At 43.9% G+C, this 16,962-nt stretch overlaps 1 protein-coding gene across 1 annotated transcript in view; it reads left to right on the top strand.

The window, feature by feature from the left end:
* LOC147673376 (hepatic lectin-like) overlaps positions 1-9,075 on the top strand; it is a 102,220-nt gene extending 93,145 nt beyond the window's left edge. Inside the window, exon 6 of the mRNA XM_086947235.1 lies at positions 8,615-9,075. Within this exon, the coding sequence (XP_086803361.1) occupies positions 8,615-8,795 (181 nt within the window). The 3' untranslated portion in view covers positions 8,796-9,075. The remainder of the gene's footprint in view (positions 1-8,614) is intronic.
* Positions 9,076-16,962: the final 7,887 nt, after the last annotated feature.

Raw genomic sequence — 16,962 nt, 5'->3', positions numbered from 1 at the left:
CCCTTACACCACACACCATGAAGGATGTCATGTTGCATCATCGGGCTCTGCTCCTTGGCCAGTCGGCGCTGCAATGCCCGACGGGCTCTCGTAAACGGGGCTCTTTGGTGGAGATCTTTTGAAGAAGCCGTGGGGTGCATGCGGGTAAGAGGGCAAGGACAGTGTAGTGCACAGGTAGTGAGTTTTAAAATAAGTCTGGAGCAGTCCTGTTCAAAAATGTTTTAATGGTTCAGGTAGTTCCAGCTTAGTTAAAAATAGTGTGGAAGCCCTGTGTGGATGCAATGTTCCTAGAGGGCTATCGCAGTATAATGTGTCGTCATGTTTCGTGCCCTAGTCGCTCCTAACAAGTCGTGTGGCACTTCATCAGGACCTAAGTGAGTAAATGGTGCACTACTAGAGGTCTGGTTCCCTAGGTGTGGTATGGTATCCAGACACAATAGAGTGAAACCCTAGTAGACTTATACTGGGCTGTTGTAGGCCCCCACTATGGAAGTCTACGGCCTTACAGGGGAGTGCAGAGCACGTCGTTGCTCTGATGGGCTGGGTGGCAGGCAACTAGCACAGGTCCTACCCTTGCTCTGGGCCCAGTGAAAATCCCTATTAAAAAATAATTTAATGAAAAAATGTCTTCTATTTTTTTTGTACTTGTATGTAGTGTGTAATTATGTGGCATTTCGTGGTATTATTTGTAGTGCATGTTGCATTGAATGCAGTGTATTAATGTAACATATAATTATGTGTCACTGAGTGGTATTGTTTGGAGTTTATGTTGCATTGAGTGTTGTAGTTATCAAGAAGGGGAGAAGGTGATCAATAGATCCGCAGGGCACTAATTACCACTCAAACGAGTGGAAGGTCCAGTTTCAGCCTGTGTCCCCACCAAGTCAATGTAAACAAAAAGGGTGGCTGAACCGTTCCTAGTAGAGAAGAAGCTGTGTATTAGGCGTGACCATGGGTGTACATGTGGCACCCTTGGGCATCCATTATGTTGGAAATATTTGCCTCACACACCCGAATGGGTGTCATGCTTCATCATCGGCGTTGCTCCTCGTCGGGGAGGCGGTGCAATCCCCGACGGGCTCACCTCAAAGAGGGGCTCTTTGACGGAGATCTTTTCTTCCAACAGCCTTATGGTGAAGTGCGGGTATGTGGGCAATAGAGTAAAGGAACTAGAAAGGGATTTACAATGTAGTAGGGGGTACCGAAAAGTACTACTTTATTCTGGGGGTCCCCCTCTACGGTTAAAAATGTGAAAACAACTTCCTAAGTACCACAGAGTTAAGTGTGGTGGGACTTGGTGAAGTTGGATATTAACATGGTCAACATGTTTCTCGCATAAGGAATTTTCCGCGATTCTTCAGGACCTAGAGTGTGTACTATGCAGTAAAACAACAACATGCAGGTGTCATGTGTGTAAATGCAAGCACTGTCAATATATTTTACCTCTGTAGTAATATACTCTGCCTAAAAGTCGGGGATTGATTACCGCATGAGTCTTCGGCGATAATAGAACATCAGGGGAGAGCCATAAGGTGTAGCTCCATCAGCCCGTGTTCCTGCTCCTTGACCTACCCGTTACCGCCGAGCTCGGATAGGTCCCCGACGAGGAGCAACGCCGATGATGAAGCATGACACCCATTCGGGTGTGTGAGGCAAATATTTCCAACATAATGGATGCCCAAGGGTGCCACATGTACACCCATGGTCACGCCTAATACACAGCTTCTTCTCTACTAGGAACGGTTCAGCCACCCTTTTTGTTTACATTGCATTGAGTGTTGTGCAATTATGTTGTATATAATTATGTGGCACTGAGTGGTATTGTGTGGTGTGTATGTTGTATTTAGTAGTGTTTAATTATTTGGTGTGTATTTATGTGGCATTTAATGGGGTTTGGAGTGTATGTTGCATTGAGTGCAGTTTAAATATGTAGCATTTGTGGAGTGTATGTATGTTGTATTGATTAGAATGTAATTATGTGGCGTGTACCACCTCAGGAGGAGATGGGTCACCTTCTCCCAGTCTAAATTTTGCGATGCGCTGACTAAAGGGGGGAGCCCTGGGGTGGATGATGCAGATACGGCTAACACCAATCTATGTAAGCGCATCAACAAGGCGCTAGATTGTACAGCTCCTCTCTCAAAAGCCAAATCAGGTGGCCGGGTTAAAAAAACTGCCCCATGGTTCAATGATGAACTACGAGTCATGAAAGCCGCACTGAAGAGAGTCGAAAGACAATGGCGCGGGGCTCTTTCCAAAGAAACTAGAGACGCCTACTTGATTGAGAGGCGACTTTACCATGGGCTAATTAGGAAGTCCAAAACAGCATATTACACGACCAGAATTAGCGAAGCTGGTAACTCGATGAAAGAGCTTTTTTTGCTCTACAAAACTCTCTCGAGTGGAAAACTAGCCACTGCCCCAGATGACTGCTCGCCTGAATCCTGCGATAGGATCGCAGATTTCTTTGCTGAAAAAATATCCAAAATGTATTCAGCATTTCCGATTCAACCCATTAATGGGACAGAATTTGTGGAAAGCCCTAGGGAATGGGGGAATAGACATAGATTAACCAACTTTGTCACCCCGCCTCCAGAAGATCTCTTAAAAATCTGCAGATCTGTGAAGTCGGGATCTCCGCAGGACCCTACCACACCAAAACGTCTAGCGGATAGCCTAGTGGTATTGGAACCTTACATTAGACATCTACTAGACGTGTCCTTCAGCACTAAGACCGTGCCCAAAGACTGGAAAAAGGCGGTGGTTCTACCCCTTAGGAAGAAACTTAATATCAGTTTTGATAAACTGGAGAACCTCTGGCCAATTTCCCTTCTACCCTACCTGGCCAAAGTGGCTGAAAAAAACGGTCAATCTGCAATTGATGGATTTCGTGGAAAAGGCTGCCTTACTACACGATACCCAATTTGGCTTCCGTCCCCGCCATTCAACGGAATCTGCGCTCCTGATGGCGGCGGAGACCCTACGTCAGGGGGAAGATGAGGGTCATACTATGGCCCTTATCCTATTGGATCTGAGTGCAGCATTCGACACTGTAGCTCATACCACCTTGCTACAGTGTCTGAACAGTGGAGGAATATCTGGAGCTGCACTCCAATGGATCCAATCCTTCCTGACTGGGAGAAGCTTCCAAGTCCGCCAGGGTGATCACTACTACAGGGACATAGGATTGGGCCAGGGCGTTCCCCAGGGATCGTCCCTGAGCCCCACCCTGTTTAATCTTTATGTCTCCCCAGTGGCTCCGATCGCTGTGGGCCATGGGCTGCAAATTGTGTCCTACGCAGATGACACGCAGCTGGTTATCTCCCTTTCACGTGCTCCCGGCCTTGCCATGGACAGTTTCAGGGCTTGCATGCAAGATCTTGCAACCTGGATGTCCACTAATTGCCTTAAATTAAATGGCAACAAGACCGAGGTGCTCGTGGTGGGGGGGAACCCATCTGTGTGGTCGTCGGCGTGGTGGCCCCCATGCTTAGGTGAGGTCCCAACACCTCGTCAGGAAGTCAGAAACCTTGGGGTCTGGCTTGATGCTGACCTGTCTTTTGGACCCCAGATAGACCGGGTGGCGGGTGTCTGTTTCAGCATTTTAAAAAGCCTTCGGAAGGTCCTAGTCCTCCTCCCTACGTCCGCCCGTAGAACGCTGGTGCATGCCCTCGTCACATCGCGTCTAGACTACGGCAACCTACTGTACCTGGGAGCAACCTGTAAGGCAATAAATCGCCTTCAGGTGTTACAGAATGCGGCAGCCCGCCTCATTTTAAAATTCCCCAAAAGATCGGCCTCCAAAGCTGCCCTTCAGACCCTCCACTGGTTGCCAGTAAGGAGCAGAGTTGAATTCAAAGCCCTCTGTACTTGTTATCGCATCCTTGCTGGGAAGGCGCCAGCACCACTCTAGAACCTAGTCACCAGGTATGTACCATCACGCGCTCTGCGCTCCTCACAAGGAGGCCTATTAAAGGTCCCTAGGGTGAGAAGGGCCCGCATGGGAGGAAGATCCTTTCGCTACTTGGTAGCGAAGAGCTGGAATGCTCTACCTCTTAACCTCCGCCTGGATCCATCTGAATCTAGCTTCCGGAAGAAACTAAAAACATATCTATTCTCAAGATAACCGGGCCCACTCCTTACTTCTGTTTCTGAGTTTTTCAGTTTCAGCGTGGGGACATGCTTTCGAGCGTAACCAAGCGCTTTATAAAATTCCCTTATTATTATTATTATTAAATATGTGGCACTGAGTGGTATTATGTAGAGTGTATTTAAGTTGCTTTGAGTAGAGTGTAATTATGTGTCTTGTAGTTAGGTAGTATTGAGTGGTAATATGTGGAGTGCATTTAAGTTGCATTGAGTAGAGTGTAATTATGTGGCTTGTAATTATGTGGTATTTAGTGGTATGTGGAGTGTATTGAAATTGCATAGAGTAGAGTGTAATTATTTGCTTTGTAATTATTTGGTATTTATTGGTTACCTGTGGAGTGTATTTAAATTGCATATGTGGTTTGTAATTATGTGGTACTTTGTGGCATGTGGCGTGTATTAATGTTGTATTTATTTTAGTGTCATTATGTGTCGTGTAACTATGGCACATTGAGTGGTATTATGTGGAGTGTATATATATGTTGGATTGAGTACAGTGTAATTATATGTTATCTATTTATGTGGCATTGTGTTATGTGGAGTGTTTTTATGTTGTCTTTAATTGATTGTAATTATGTAACTTTTTTGTGTTTGTGTGTGGTATTATGTGGAGTGTTTTTATGTTGCATTGAGTATAGTGTATTTATATGGTGTGTAATTATATGGTTGTTCACTGTATTATGTGGATTGCATTTATGTTGTATTGAGTAGAGTGTAATTATGTGGCTTGTAATTATGTGGTAGGTAGTGGTATGTTGTGTGCATTTATGTTGTTTTGAGTTGAGTGTAATTATATGGTGTGTTACTATGTTATAGTGAGTTTTATTATGCGTAGTGCATTTATGTTGCAGTGAGTCCAGTGTAATTATGTGGCGTGTTTTTATGTGGCATAGTGTTATTATGTGGAGTGTGTTTATGTTGCTTTTACTAGAGTGTATTTATGTGACATGTAATTTTGTGGTAGTGTGTGGTATTATGTGGAGTGTTTTTTATGTTGCATTGAGTTTAGTGTAATTATATGGTGTGTAAATATGTGGTACTGTGTGGTATTATGTGGAATGTATTTATGTTGTATTGAGTAGCATGTAATTATGTGGCTTGTAATTATGTGGTACTGAGTGGTAATATGTGTAGTGCATTTAAGTTGCATTGAGTAGAGTTTAATTATGTGCTTTGTAATTAATTGGTATTTAGTGGTATGTGGTGTGTATTGATGTTGCATTTATTTTTGTGTAATTATGGGGCCGATTCCGATTCGGGAAAAACCATCTCTGAATAGCCGTTCGGAGCATTTTTCCCGTACGAATCGTACCCTGCAACGTCCCCCGTACGTACGACGAAGTACGATTCGTACCAAGAGCTATACTCTGTACGAGTCGTACAGAGACCGTACGACTCTAATCTCCGTATGATTCTCCCTCGGAACCCGCTGTACGCGACATCTGTACGGTTCGCGGCTGGTTTTTACGACTCAGCAAGTACGATACGTTTTGGGTACGCACCGTACAAACCTTTTTCTACGGGAGCTGAAAACAGCCGTAAAAGCAGAGTTCGCGCCAAAACAGGTATGGAACGCCCCCCAGCCCCCGGGTACGGTGCGTACCCCCTCATGATCGTACATGGTGTACGGTGCGTACACCCATCGTACGTGGGGTACGGTGCGTACATCCATCGTACATGGGGTACGGTGCGTACACCCATCGTACATGGGGTACGGTGCGTACAAAGCAAAACAAATGGGGAAGATGGACGGAGCGCTTGAGCAAATCAAACACTCACCCCCAGTCAACTGATCTGGGTTTAATCCATCACCATTCTTTAGCTCACTCAGCTACCCCAGTTCAGACATGGCCATATGCAAATCAGTCTGACCCTGTGCCTCATGGGAACAGGCCAGCCCAAACTGCCAAGCCATGTCTTCCCTGTACCGGAAACAAGCATCCTGGGACCGGTTTCGGATTCATAATCCTCATCAGCCAGGCTATCTTGAATCCAGCGGCCAAGTGAGCAAGGGACTCCCGCCTGAGCATACCCTGCCAACTTAGGGCGAACAAAGCGAAACAAAAAGGGATGATGGACGGAGCGCTTGAGCAAATCAAACACTCACCCCCAGTCAACTGATCTGGGTTTAATCCATCACCATTCTTTAGCTCACTCAGCCACCCCAGTTCAGACATGGCCATATGCAAATCAGTCTGACCCTGTGCCTCATGGGAACAGTCCAGCCCGAACAAAGCCCTAAGTTGCTAGGGTATGCTCAGACATTCGGGCTGGACTGTTCCCATGAGGCACATGGTCATGCCTATCAAGACAGTGCCAAAGTTTAATAAATCTGAGCATGGTTTAATGGGCGAGCACTTAAACATTAATTTGAGGCTTTGGTAACCAGAAACATGGATGGGTGCAAGGAAAGATGGAGGCGCGAAGGTGTGGATGGTAGATTGCATGGGATGGCTGGATGCTCTGGTGAATGAATACATTGATGAATTGGTGGATGCCTGTATAGAAGAGTTTTGTCTGGGTCTGGAAGTATTGTTGGATGAATGAATGCATGCTCAGAATAATGGACAGATGGATGGGTAGGAGGGCGAATGGATGGATAGATAGATGAATGGATTGAAAATTGAATGAGTATGAATAATGTTCTATTGAATGCATACATGGACGGGTGGATAAGTGAAAGCCAACATCTGTCTAGAATGATGGATGGATACCTGCAGGACCAGACGAATGCCTTGGATGATGGAAACAGTTGAATGTATGGATGTATAGATGATTGATTCATGGGCAGTTAAATGGTAAAGTGAGTGCAGAGGGATGGATAAATGCTCCCTGACTTTGCTTATTGGTGGATGCCTGTATAGAAGAGTGTGTCTAGAAGGATGTATGGATGAATGCATGCTCAAAATAATAGACAGATGGATGGGTGGGAGAATGGATGGATGGATGGATAGTGAATGGATTTAAAATTGCATATCTATGAATGATGTTCTGGTGAATGCGTACATGGATATTTTGTTTTTAAAAAAAGGTTCTGACGCCCAAAGTCACAACATCGGTTAACAATATTGTTGCTGGCGGGTAAGTCGCATAACAGGTGTGGGACCTCAATGCTCAAAACAACACATGCTAAAAGGTCACAGGGCCTTTGGGGTGGGCTCACGGTCAGGATGCAGGCTGGGAAAGTGATGTTTTCTCACTACTCTTTCATCATCCTAATGTAGCTAAATAAAAGTGTTCTTTGGGGTAGAAAAGTAAAATGTGCACATGTGCTAATATTACTGACATTTGCCTGGGTAGATTGCCAAAGTAAAATAGGAAAATCCTGGTAAGTCTGGGACGCCTGGTGTAGTCTTCATTTTCAAAGACTTAGCCCAAGGCAGTGTTCATAGCTGCCACGAGGTTTATTCTTAAGTAAAACAAGGAAGAAACGCAAGCACCATCTGTTTCCAATTAATGCCAACGCGATAATTGGAAACAGGTGGCATTAATGCTCGCTCCCGAGCACCCTAGGCCAGGGAACAAAGAAGGCGGGACAATCACCCGCCTTACACTAATTGTGTGCTGTCTTTTTAAGAAAGACGCATTCACAGGCCAATTGTGGGCTACTAACAAAAAGCACACACACGAGCATGCGTTCAGAGCTCAAAAGCCCTTACTAAATGCCTCACAGCGCAGCACATGAGCGCTGGCTAATGCGAGGCCTAAAAATGGTGGGTTGTGAAAATAAGTCAAATTAGAGGAACGGGGGAGATAGAGTTCTGTGGTGATAGATTTGGCTGAGCCTCTAACAATTTCTTCAGGCTTTCCTCAGTGTTCTGTGTAGTGTTATAGTTACATTGTGAGGAAGATCACTCTATCAACAGGGCTCCTTTCTTGATTTCCTCAATTTTGCTCTCTCTCTCTCTCTCTCTCTGTACTTTCTAAATTCATCCCTTTTGAGACATCCTAGAGTTGTCTAAACCATAACATGACATCCTGAGCAGGAGTGAAATGTAAAACATAATGCAATGCAACACAAAAGAACACAACACATAAGATAGAACAACAATGCCCAATACACAAATCACACAGTAGTTGCCACATAGCATAACATGGCTGGCTTATGCGGGTGAAAGTGTTTCTTCAATTAGGTTGACCTGTGGCAATACTGTGGGGTGGAAAAACCTCTTAGACATCAGGAAATAGAAAGAATGAGACTTAGATATCTAAATCAGAAGTGTACATCTCGGAACAAAACATCTTTTGTACTCAGTAGATGTAATGCCCACTTCTCTTCAGAAACCTGGGTTTCGCCTCATGGCCACAGGTTTGCATCCCATTGGGTTCACTCAGCCTTTCATCCTTCTGAGGCCGATGAAATGGGTACCGCTGGCTAGATGAAATGGGAACCGCTGGCTAACAGGCAGATATTCCAACGTTTTCGTAAATTGAAACAAATTTCTTGATCCTTATGTTTTTTTAGATTTTGGGACTGTAGGCAACCTGATAACTTTGGAGCCGTAGAGGATTGCGCCACAATGGGCTCTATAAGACCAGCGTGCAGAGGAACTTCGAGTCTCTGGAATGATGACCTCTGTGTATATGAATACAAATTCATCTGCGAAAAAGAGGCGGAGGACAGGAAGATGGATTTCACCCCATGAAATACTGAGCCAGACAATGGATCGCTTTTAGTAAAGCCCTTTTATGTTAACAAACAACAGGCCACATTTACATACAGCGACTGAATGCACAATTCTCATGGGGCAACAGGGGTTAGTTTGCCAAAATGTTAATAATAGTGACGCCTAATTCCCATGTATATGAGAAAGAGAAATATTTTGCTTTAGTAGATTTCTAGAATGTTTTCATTTTAATTTTGCGTTTTTAGAAACAGTGAATGCAATGTATTGTAAATTGATGAAAAAAATGTTTAAAAGAAAAGTCTTCTAAAGGCCAGAACCGGTGATAGTGTAAACTATGAAGAAAAGGGGTGGAATTGAAAGAAAAGGCCCACTGCAGTAAGTTAAATAATTTGCAACATTTATGATAAGAAGGAATTCTTCAGGAATTATTATGTAAAACAGTACAGTACAAGAAAGTGTGTTATCGTGGGGGTGGCAGTCTCAATGTACATCTGCAGTGTATGTACTTGGGCCTCCTAAACAATCATTTCACAGTCCTCGAGACTTAAAATTTACTGTGCTTTTACTACTTTTGAGGTCTAGCCTGGGCAGCACATGTGCTGGTCTGCGGCATGCTGTATTGGAGTATGGAATAGAATTCCCGCCCACTCTCCACCCATATTTGTCATTGGCTTGTGTCAGTGCCCTTCGTAAATGCTGGCTTCTGATTCGTTAATAGGCTTATTAGTCTGCTTGTCTTCATTTGTAACCTCCCATGAGGACTGGCCCTTTAACTTCGGTTGTTACACTATACAACTTATTTAGTCTGAAAACACTAAAGTTTCTCCTACTGCAGGCACGACCTGCTTTCCTGCAACATTCAGGGCGCCATGAGTGCTTTCAATTTTCGAGCAGCCCGGGGCAATGGCGGCTGTTTCTTTGAATAGGTCTTGCATTAACAAGAGTTTGAGCTATTGGCATTGTAAATGACAATGCCTTTTAATAATGTGCTAATTAGCAAAACAGATACATATAAGGCATTGTCGTTCACAATGCCAATAGCTTAAAGTCTCACAAATGCGAGACCTATTGCATTGCAAATGCTTGTTCCCTTTGCAAATGAGAAGGTTTGTGAACGTCAATGGTACCGCGTCGATCTCCATGTGTAAATTCTGAATTCAGAACCGTTTTCTGTGTCAAATTCCAGGTTTGAACACTTCTTGTATTAGAGCATGGAAAACTACTACTTTTCATGTCATATTGAATCAAGCTGAATTCCTGTTGTGACCCAAATCGCATAACAGTGAAACGTAGAACTAGGCCTGAGTACTTGGCAGTGTGAACATTGGTACAATTGGACATTGTCAGCAGTATGGCCGTATACCAGCCATCTTTGTTTGGCCTGTAACTGGGCTGCGTCTCACGCAAATAGATATAGGTTATAAACTGAGATATATTTATATACCCGTGTGTCGATACTAAACATCTCTGACAATTTCTAAGTAACTGTTATCCAAAATAAAAACAAACACAGAATATGATTTTAATATTTTCACTCTAAGGCATAACCTGTGGAAGAGAGAAGAACTTCATAGGTTAGATAGTCTCTGTGGCGCAATGAGAATATTCTTAAAACAGGCCTGACTAAATCATCAACTGGTTATACAACAATATGAAATATATGTCTCTTTGCTGAAGTGACATTGGGTCCATGCCTCTTAAGAATGGATTACACCTGAAAGTTACTCCCAACAGTTGTCTTTTGATGTTGAATAAGTGAACACTGACCATCTGATGCTTGAGAGTCATGACCAACCCGTCTGTGGCAATGATTACTATCATCAGTAAGTACAAAAAGAGAACTGGAATTAAAAATGAGTAATCATGTGTGGTAGAGCTGGGAAAGCTAAGATATTTTATGAAGCCTGTCGTCCATAGAAGCAACGCAGGAGAGTGTTTAACCAGTTGAGAACATCCCAAGTAAAAAGATTGAACAAAGAAAAATGCAGGACTTATTCGCTTTTCTGTCTTGTGAGGAAAAGAAGAAAAACTACATTGTAATATTGTGCTTTGCACATGTACAGCAAGAAGTATTTAGGAAGGGGTGTAGCGTGCTCTGAGGCATGATATCTGGCAAAATAGGTCAGAGGTGGACATCATTCTGCTTGACAAAAAGACAATGTAGTGAAACACAAGAAGCACAAGAAAGGAAGACAGTGAAGAAGAACAAAAGGAGGAAAGAGAGAGTGAGCAGCAGGAGGAAAAGAATGACAATAAAGAGTGTGAGCACTAGTAAGAGATGAAGGTGAAGAAAATGGAGGAGATGAAGAGAGAGAGAGAGAAAGAGAGAGAGAAGGGGAAAAGAAAACAGGGAAGTTGGAGAAGGTGGAAAGGGAGATGTGGAGTGGAAGCAGGGTGAGGATAGATTGAGAGGCAGGAGGAGAAGTCTGAATGTGAAAATGAGGATGGGTTACAGAAGAATAAAGAGTATAGGCCCAATGTAGACCCGTAATAGACAAAAGAGAAGGAGGAAAGTGGAAACAGCAGATGGGGGGGAGGGATAAGAAGGAAGGAGAGAGGGAGAAAGAAGAAAGAAAGAAAGAAAGAAAGAAAGAAAGAAAGAAAGAGAAAGAAAGAAAGAAAAAAAGAAAGAAAGAAAGAAAGAAAGAAAGAAAGAAAGAAAGAAAGAAAGAAAGAAAGAAAGAAAGAAAAAGAGATACATTAAGAAGAACATGGCAAGGGAGAAGGAGGCACAGAATACTGAGAAAAGGAGAGCAAGACAAGAGGAGGGAAAGACACATTGAAAAAAGGAGGAGAAATGGAGAAGGAATAGAAGGAGGAGGGAAAGATAATAGGAAGGATAAAGAAAAGACTGCAGAAAAGTAGAAGAAGCAAAAGGAGAACGTTGAGATGGAAAAAATACAGAAACACGTGTATACGGAGTCGGAGAAGGAAAGGAAGGGTCAGTGGAAGAGAAGCCGGAGACGGGTGGAACAATAAGGGAATGGAGCAAAAGGAAGGATGGAGACACAAGAAGCTTTCACTAGATCACAGAAAGTGACAATATTTTGGTTTAGTTCATCAACTTTCATGATTGTAATGAGCTGAATAGTAAAGATGGTTGGACCACGGCCACCTATTGCAGTAATGGTGAAAGGACAGTGTCTGTGAATTATCAAGAATATATTGAGAGTTAAACTACAGATGAAATCATAAATATGTATTTCCATTTGATAACTGGTGTGGTGTGACATGTCATGGTCAAATAAGGTTGCTGTTTATTTTTTAACTTTAAGGAAGCATCAAATTGCGCTTAAACATGTGTCATCAGGTTAAGAATTAATTTCAGTCAAAAAAGTTAGTAATAATTTTATTTTTGAAGCGGCTGGTCACCAAAGAGATCTCATACCGAGCATTGATGTGAAACTCCTCTTGCATTGCAAAGTTCATTTTGATGGTAAATCCATAATGGGGCTGTACCCCCCTCATGTAAATAAAATAATGTAACTCTCATGAATGTTAATCACTTTTTCCTCATCTTCTGGTACATAATGTAGATGAACCTGAATTGAAATGGAAATTTGCTAATTCAAATGTAACACAATTGAAAATATTTCTCAATACCTACAGACCTGTGGATATCACGGTTTTAGTGTTCTAATAAAAATATTAAATGATTGAAAAAAGACAATGCCTCCAGTTTTCATCTGTCTCCATTACAGGGTAAGAGGCCTCTGAGTTTCAGAAGGGGCCCCCTTGAATCCTGTGACTCAAAGAAATTACCTGATTTGTCTTGAAGGTAAACTCTGACCTGGAAATATATTGAATGTGGGTCAGGGGCACAGAACACTGAGCTCACAACTCTTCTTTTTAACCAACCTATGAGCAGAAACTCAAATTCAATTAGGCACAAATCATTTTTTGCTCTTTTTAGCACTTGCACCGCTTAGAAAGTCGGGGGATGATTGTGCTTAATTGATCCATGATTCCACCACCATGACGCATGATCCTATGACATTTGTATTGTGGTGAAGAGGGCATGTCGGGTGTGTGAGAGGTAATCGGAGGATAGCGTATTGTAACTGGTTCTATTCTCTCTGTGGTCATGAATCCCAAAAGCGTTTTCCAGATTTGGCTGTGAGGAAAACATACATTTTGCTCAAGTGCTCATCTGCAGAAATATTTGCACTTGTTTGTTAACTGTTCTCTTTGTCAAGCATCTGCCTTTGGTGCATAATGCGTGAGTGTGCAAGTGTTGAGAGTGGGAAGAGGTGGAACTCAGCTCGTTCCACATTCTTAGAAGGAAGGGCTAAAGTTTCCACCTGATTCCACAGCATCTCCACTAGGGGAGGATTGAACAAACACAGGGTGCTGAAAAGGAAGACACAAGTAGACAGGGGGCAAAACAAAAGGTCCTGTCTGCACACCATATTCCACTGCTCATGAATTACATCAGCGGGGAGAACTGATTTACATTCCCACCGTCATTTATTTGTATTTTTGTATTAGTATGTGGTATTTCAACAACGCAAACCTATCTGAAAGCCAGTGGATCACTGTACAGGGTCAAGGTCAACGAGTGATGGCGGGCGTTAATGCATTGTAATGTAGTATCCTTTACAGAGGTGCATCTTCATCTCTTTCCCTGCTTGGTAAGATCCAGACTGATAACTAGTCTTTGCCCAGGAGTCAGACCGAATTGCTAGGTCTGAACTACGGGGGTGATTAATATCATGTGGAGTGCGCTGCATGAATGATTCAAGATTCAAAGTAGCGAGCACACATTTTAAAAAAATTGCACCTGATGTATTTTAACTGTGCATAAAACTTGAATACCTGATTAATTTCCACCGATTAATCGCCGATTTGCTCCCCGGTCCACCGCAGCTGGTGCTGTTTGTGTGGAGGGAGACAGCACGGCACAGAGGGAGCGAGCATCCTCACTTCCTGGGGCACACTATACGCTGCCATCTTGGCTGAGGCTGACGGTCTAGTCGTTTGCTAGAACCGAGCCCAGCCTCCTACGTAGAGCACCTATGGCGACGACGCACAGCGGGCGCACCGATGGTGCGCCGAAGGTGCGCCAAAGGTAAGCCCAACTGCGCCCTTCTGCGCTCCGGCCGGGCATAGGGCCATGAATGCTGTTAGCCCACAAAATATCGTGAAATATAGCAGGGATGATTTATTATTACTAGACAAAAGCTTCCATGCCTGTCAGCACTTACTGGAATTATCCTCATGGAAAGGCCCGGTCAGCTGCCTAGATTGCAAAAATTCTTTCCCGTACTCGCGAATCTCATCTCATCAGTCTCAGATGGCAGCAAAGAATTGAGGGGGGGGCTAATTAACGCAAGGTCAATGTCTAAACACGCATTGCACATCTACGATCTGTTAATTGAAAGTGATCTGGACTGTCTCTTTATCACAGAAACATGGCTGAAATCATGGAGCAACACTGACATAGTGAATGCTTTGCCGCCAGGCTATCTTATACAAAGATTGGATAGAGGGGAACAAAGGGGTGGAGGATTAGCAATTATCCATCCGGATACCTTGAATTGCTCCATAAATGAGCTTCAGGATATCAAAGGAGCAGAATGCTTGGGCTTTCGTATTAAGATCAATGACACCTTTACATTCGGAGGGGCTCTGATCTATCGCCCGCCAGGCCCAAATAAGGAATTCCTTGAAAGTATTGGGGAGGTACTCAGTAATCTGGCACTTAGATTTTCTAATTTCACGCTACTCGGGGACATTAACATCCACCTGGACTCCTCTACAGATCCGGCAGCTATCTCATTTAGAGGCACTATGGATGTACTAGGCCTATCAATACTTACTCAGAACACTACTCACAGGGCAGGACATATACTAGATTGTATCGGCTCCAACCTCGTCACGCTTAAAGTCAACTCCCCTAGGGTCCAGACGTGGTCAGATCACGCACTGATCCCTTTTAACCTTACATTGGAAGGGGATGAGAAGGGCAAGCAGCTAGGAAAAAGTACGCAGGCCAGAAATCAGGGATGGAAAGCCATTATTGGCCACCCGGACTTGATCTCGATGGCCACTGATTGTAGGCCTTTAATGACAGGAAACCCGGAAATGGATAATAACCGGTTCGGGGAGTGGATGTTCGCTCTCAAGGGCAAAGCTGGTCCTGCTAATGTTAGGAATAGGCCATGCCATAAGAAAATATCCGCCCCCTGGTTTAATCAGACACTAAAAGAAAAAAACAAAGAGAGGTACGCGTGGCTGAACGAAGGTGGCGAAATGAATATCGAGATGGGGAACGCTGCAATTACAAAACAGCGAGAAGTCAATACCATGCACTCATTAAAGAGGCCAAAATCAACTTCTACACAACAGCAATAGAAGTGGCGAACAATAAACAAAAATCTATTTTCAAAATAGTAAAGGGCTTTACCAATCCTAAAATACTGTTGCAGGAAATTCCACCATCTGAAAAACTCTGTAATACAATAGCGGACTTTTTTGAACAAAAAGTACGGGGCCTCACTAAGGACTTTGTCATCCCCGATAAAGAATCAGGGGAGGAAAGAAGTACGTTGAGCACGCCTTCAGACAGTTTGGCAACTTTTCGGCCAATTAGTTTGGAGGATACCCGCCAGGCCATACTGGCGACCAAATCAGGGTCGCCATTCGATCCATGTCCCCCGATGCTTCTACATGCGCTTGTAGATACTGTTAATCCTGCAATTAACAATATCGTAAATGCATCATTGGCCACGGCAGGTATCCCCTTAGAATGGAAACTTGCGGCGGTCAAACCATTGCAGAAAAAACAACTAGCCGACCCTACCACTCTGTCTAATCTTCGACCGATTTCGCTGCTACCTATGCTATGCAAAGTAACGGAATCCTTCGTAAATAAACAACTCACTAAGTTTCTTGAGTACAATCACGCCTGGCACTCAAACAAATCAGGTTTTAGAGCTCAACACTCCACAGAGTCAGCTCTCCTGTTCACTACCGATACCATCCGAATGGCCCTAGATCGGGGAAAGAAGGGTGTCTTGATTCTTTTAGACTTGTCGGCAGCCTTCGACATGGTCTCACATGCCATCTTGATTGACCGGCTAGCAGCATCTGGCTTAATAGGAAAGGTATTGGATTGGATCAAGAACTTCCTAAGTGACAGGCGGCAAGTGGTCACCTTGGGTGACTTCTGCTCAAAGGAAAAAAACACTTATGACTGGAGTCCCACAGGGATCTAGTCTAAGCCCAACACTTTTCAATGTTTACACCACCCCTCTGATCAGGCTTATATCGTCCTTCAGAATAGATGTTGCTGCGGACGACACACAGCTTATCCTAGTCCTTGATAAAGACACCAAGGACTGGGAAGAAAATCTTAAATGTTGCCTGACGGCCACATTTGATTGGATGGGAAAGAACTATTTGAAATGTAATACGGGCAAAACAGAAATCATGTTAATGGGGCCACAAAATGACTTTGTCCCGAAGTTATGGTGGCCAGAGAACGCAGAGGTACCGCCACATACAACCAATGCGGCACGGAATTTAGGCATCCAGTTTGATGCCGCCCTGTCTTTCAAACAGCAGGCACTATCAGTGGCAGGCACCTGTTTTAATGTCATCAAAGGACTAAGAAAATTATTTGACCTACTTCCTCTGGCAGCCAGGAAAATGGTAGCGGTTGCTCTTGTAACCTCAAGACTCGACTACTGTAACAGCTTATATGCGGGAACTAATAAGGTGGTCACTCACAGGTTGCAGATGGTGCAACACGCAGCCGCCAGGCTGGTGTTGAAATGGCCAAAGAAATCCTCTGTGTCGGCCGCATTAAACACGTTGCGTTGGCTACCAGTGGTTAAACGGGTCCTCTTTAAGGTCCTGTTAATTACCTTTAGGGCCTTTCATTCTCAAGGACCAAAGTATATACAAAGAAGGTTCTCCCGATACCATCTTTCGCCCACGCTGAGGTCATCCAATGCTAACCTGCTGACTGTCCCGGCTTTCAGACTCAGTTCGAGAGGCGGCAAATCCTTGCCAGTCCATCACCACCCCCTGTTGTTTAATTATTTTGTCCACCATAAGCGTGGAAGGGTATACTCATACGTGAGTCCCTTGCTCATTGCACCATCAGGATTCAAGCAAGCCGGGCGGAAGACGGCTGTAATGCCAGAAACCGGTCCCCGGAAGCTTGTTTCCTTCCCAGTGA

The sequence above is a fragment of the Lissotriton vulgaris genome, chromosome 12 (genome assembly GCF_964263255.1).
Source record: "Lissotriton vulgaris chromosome 12, aLisVul1.2, whole genome shotgun sequence".
Classification (NCBI taxonomy): Eukaryota; Metazoa; Chordata; class Amphibia; order Caudata; family Salamandridae; genus Lissotriton; species Lissotriton vulgaris.
Note: the sequence above shows the minus strand (reverse complement) of the source record. Positions and strands in the feature narration are given on the sequence as shown.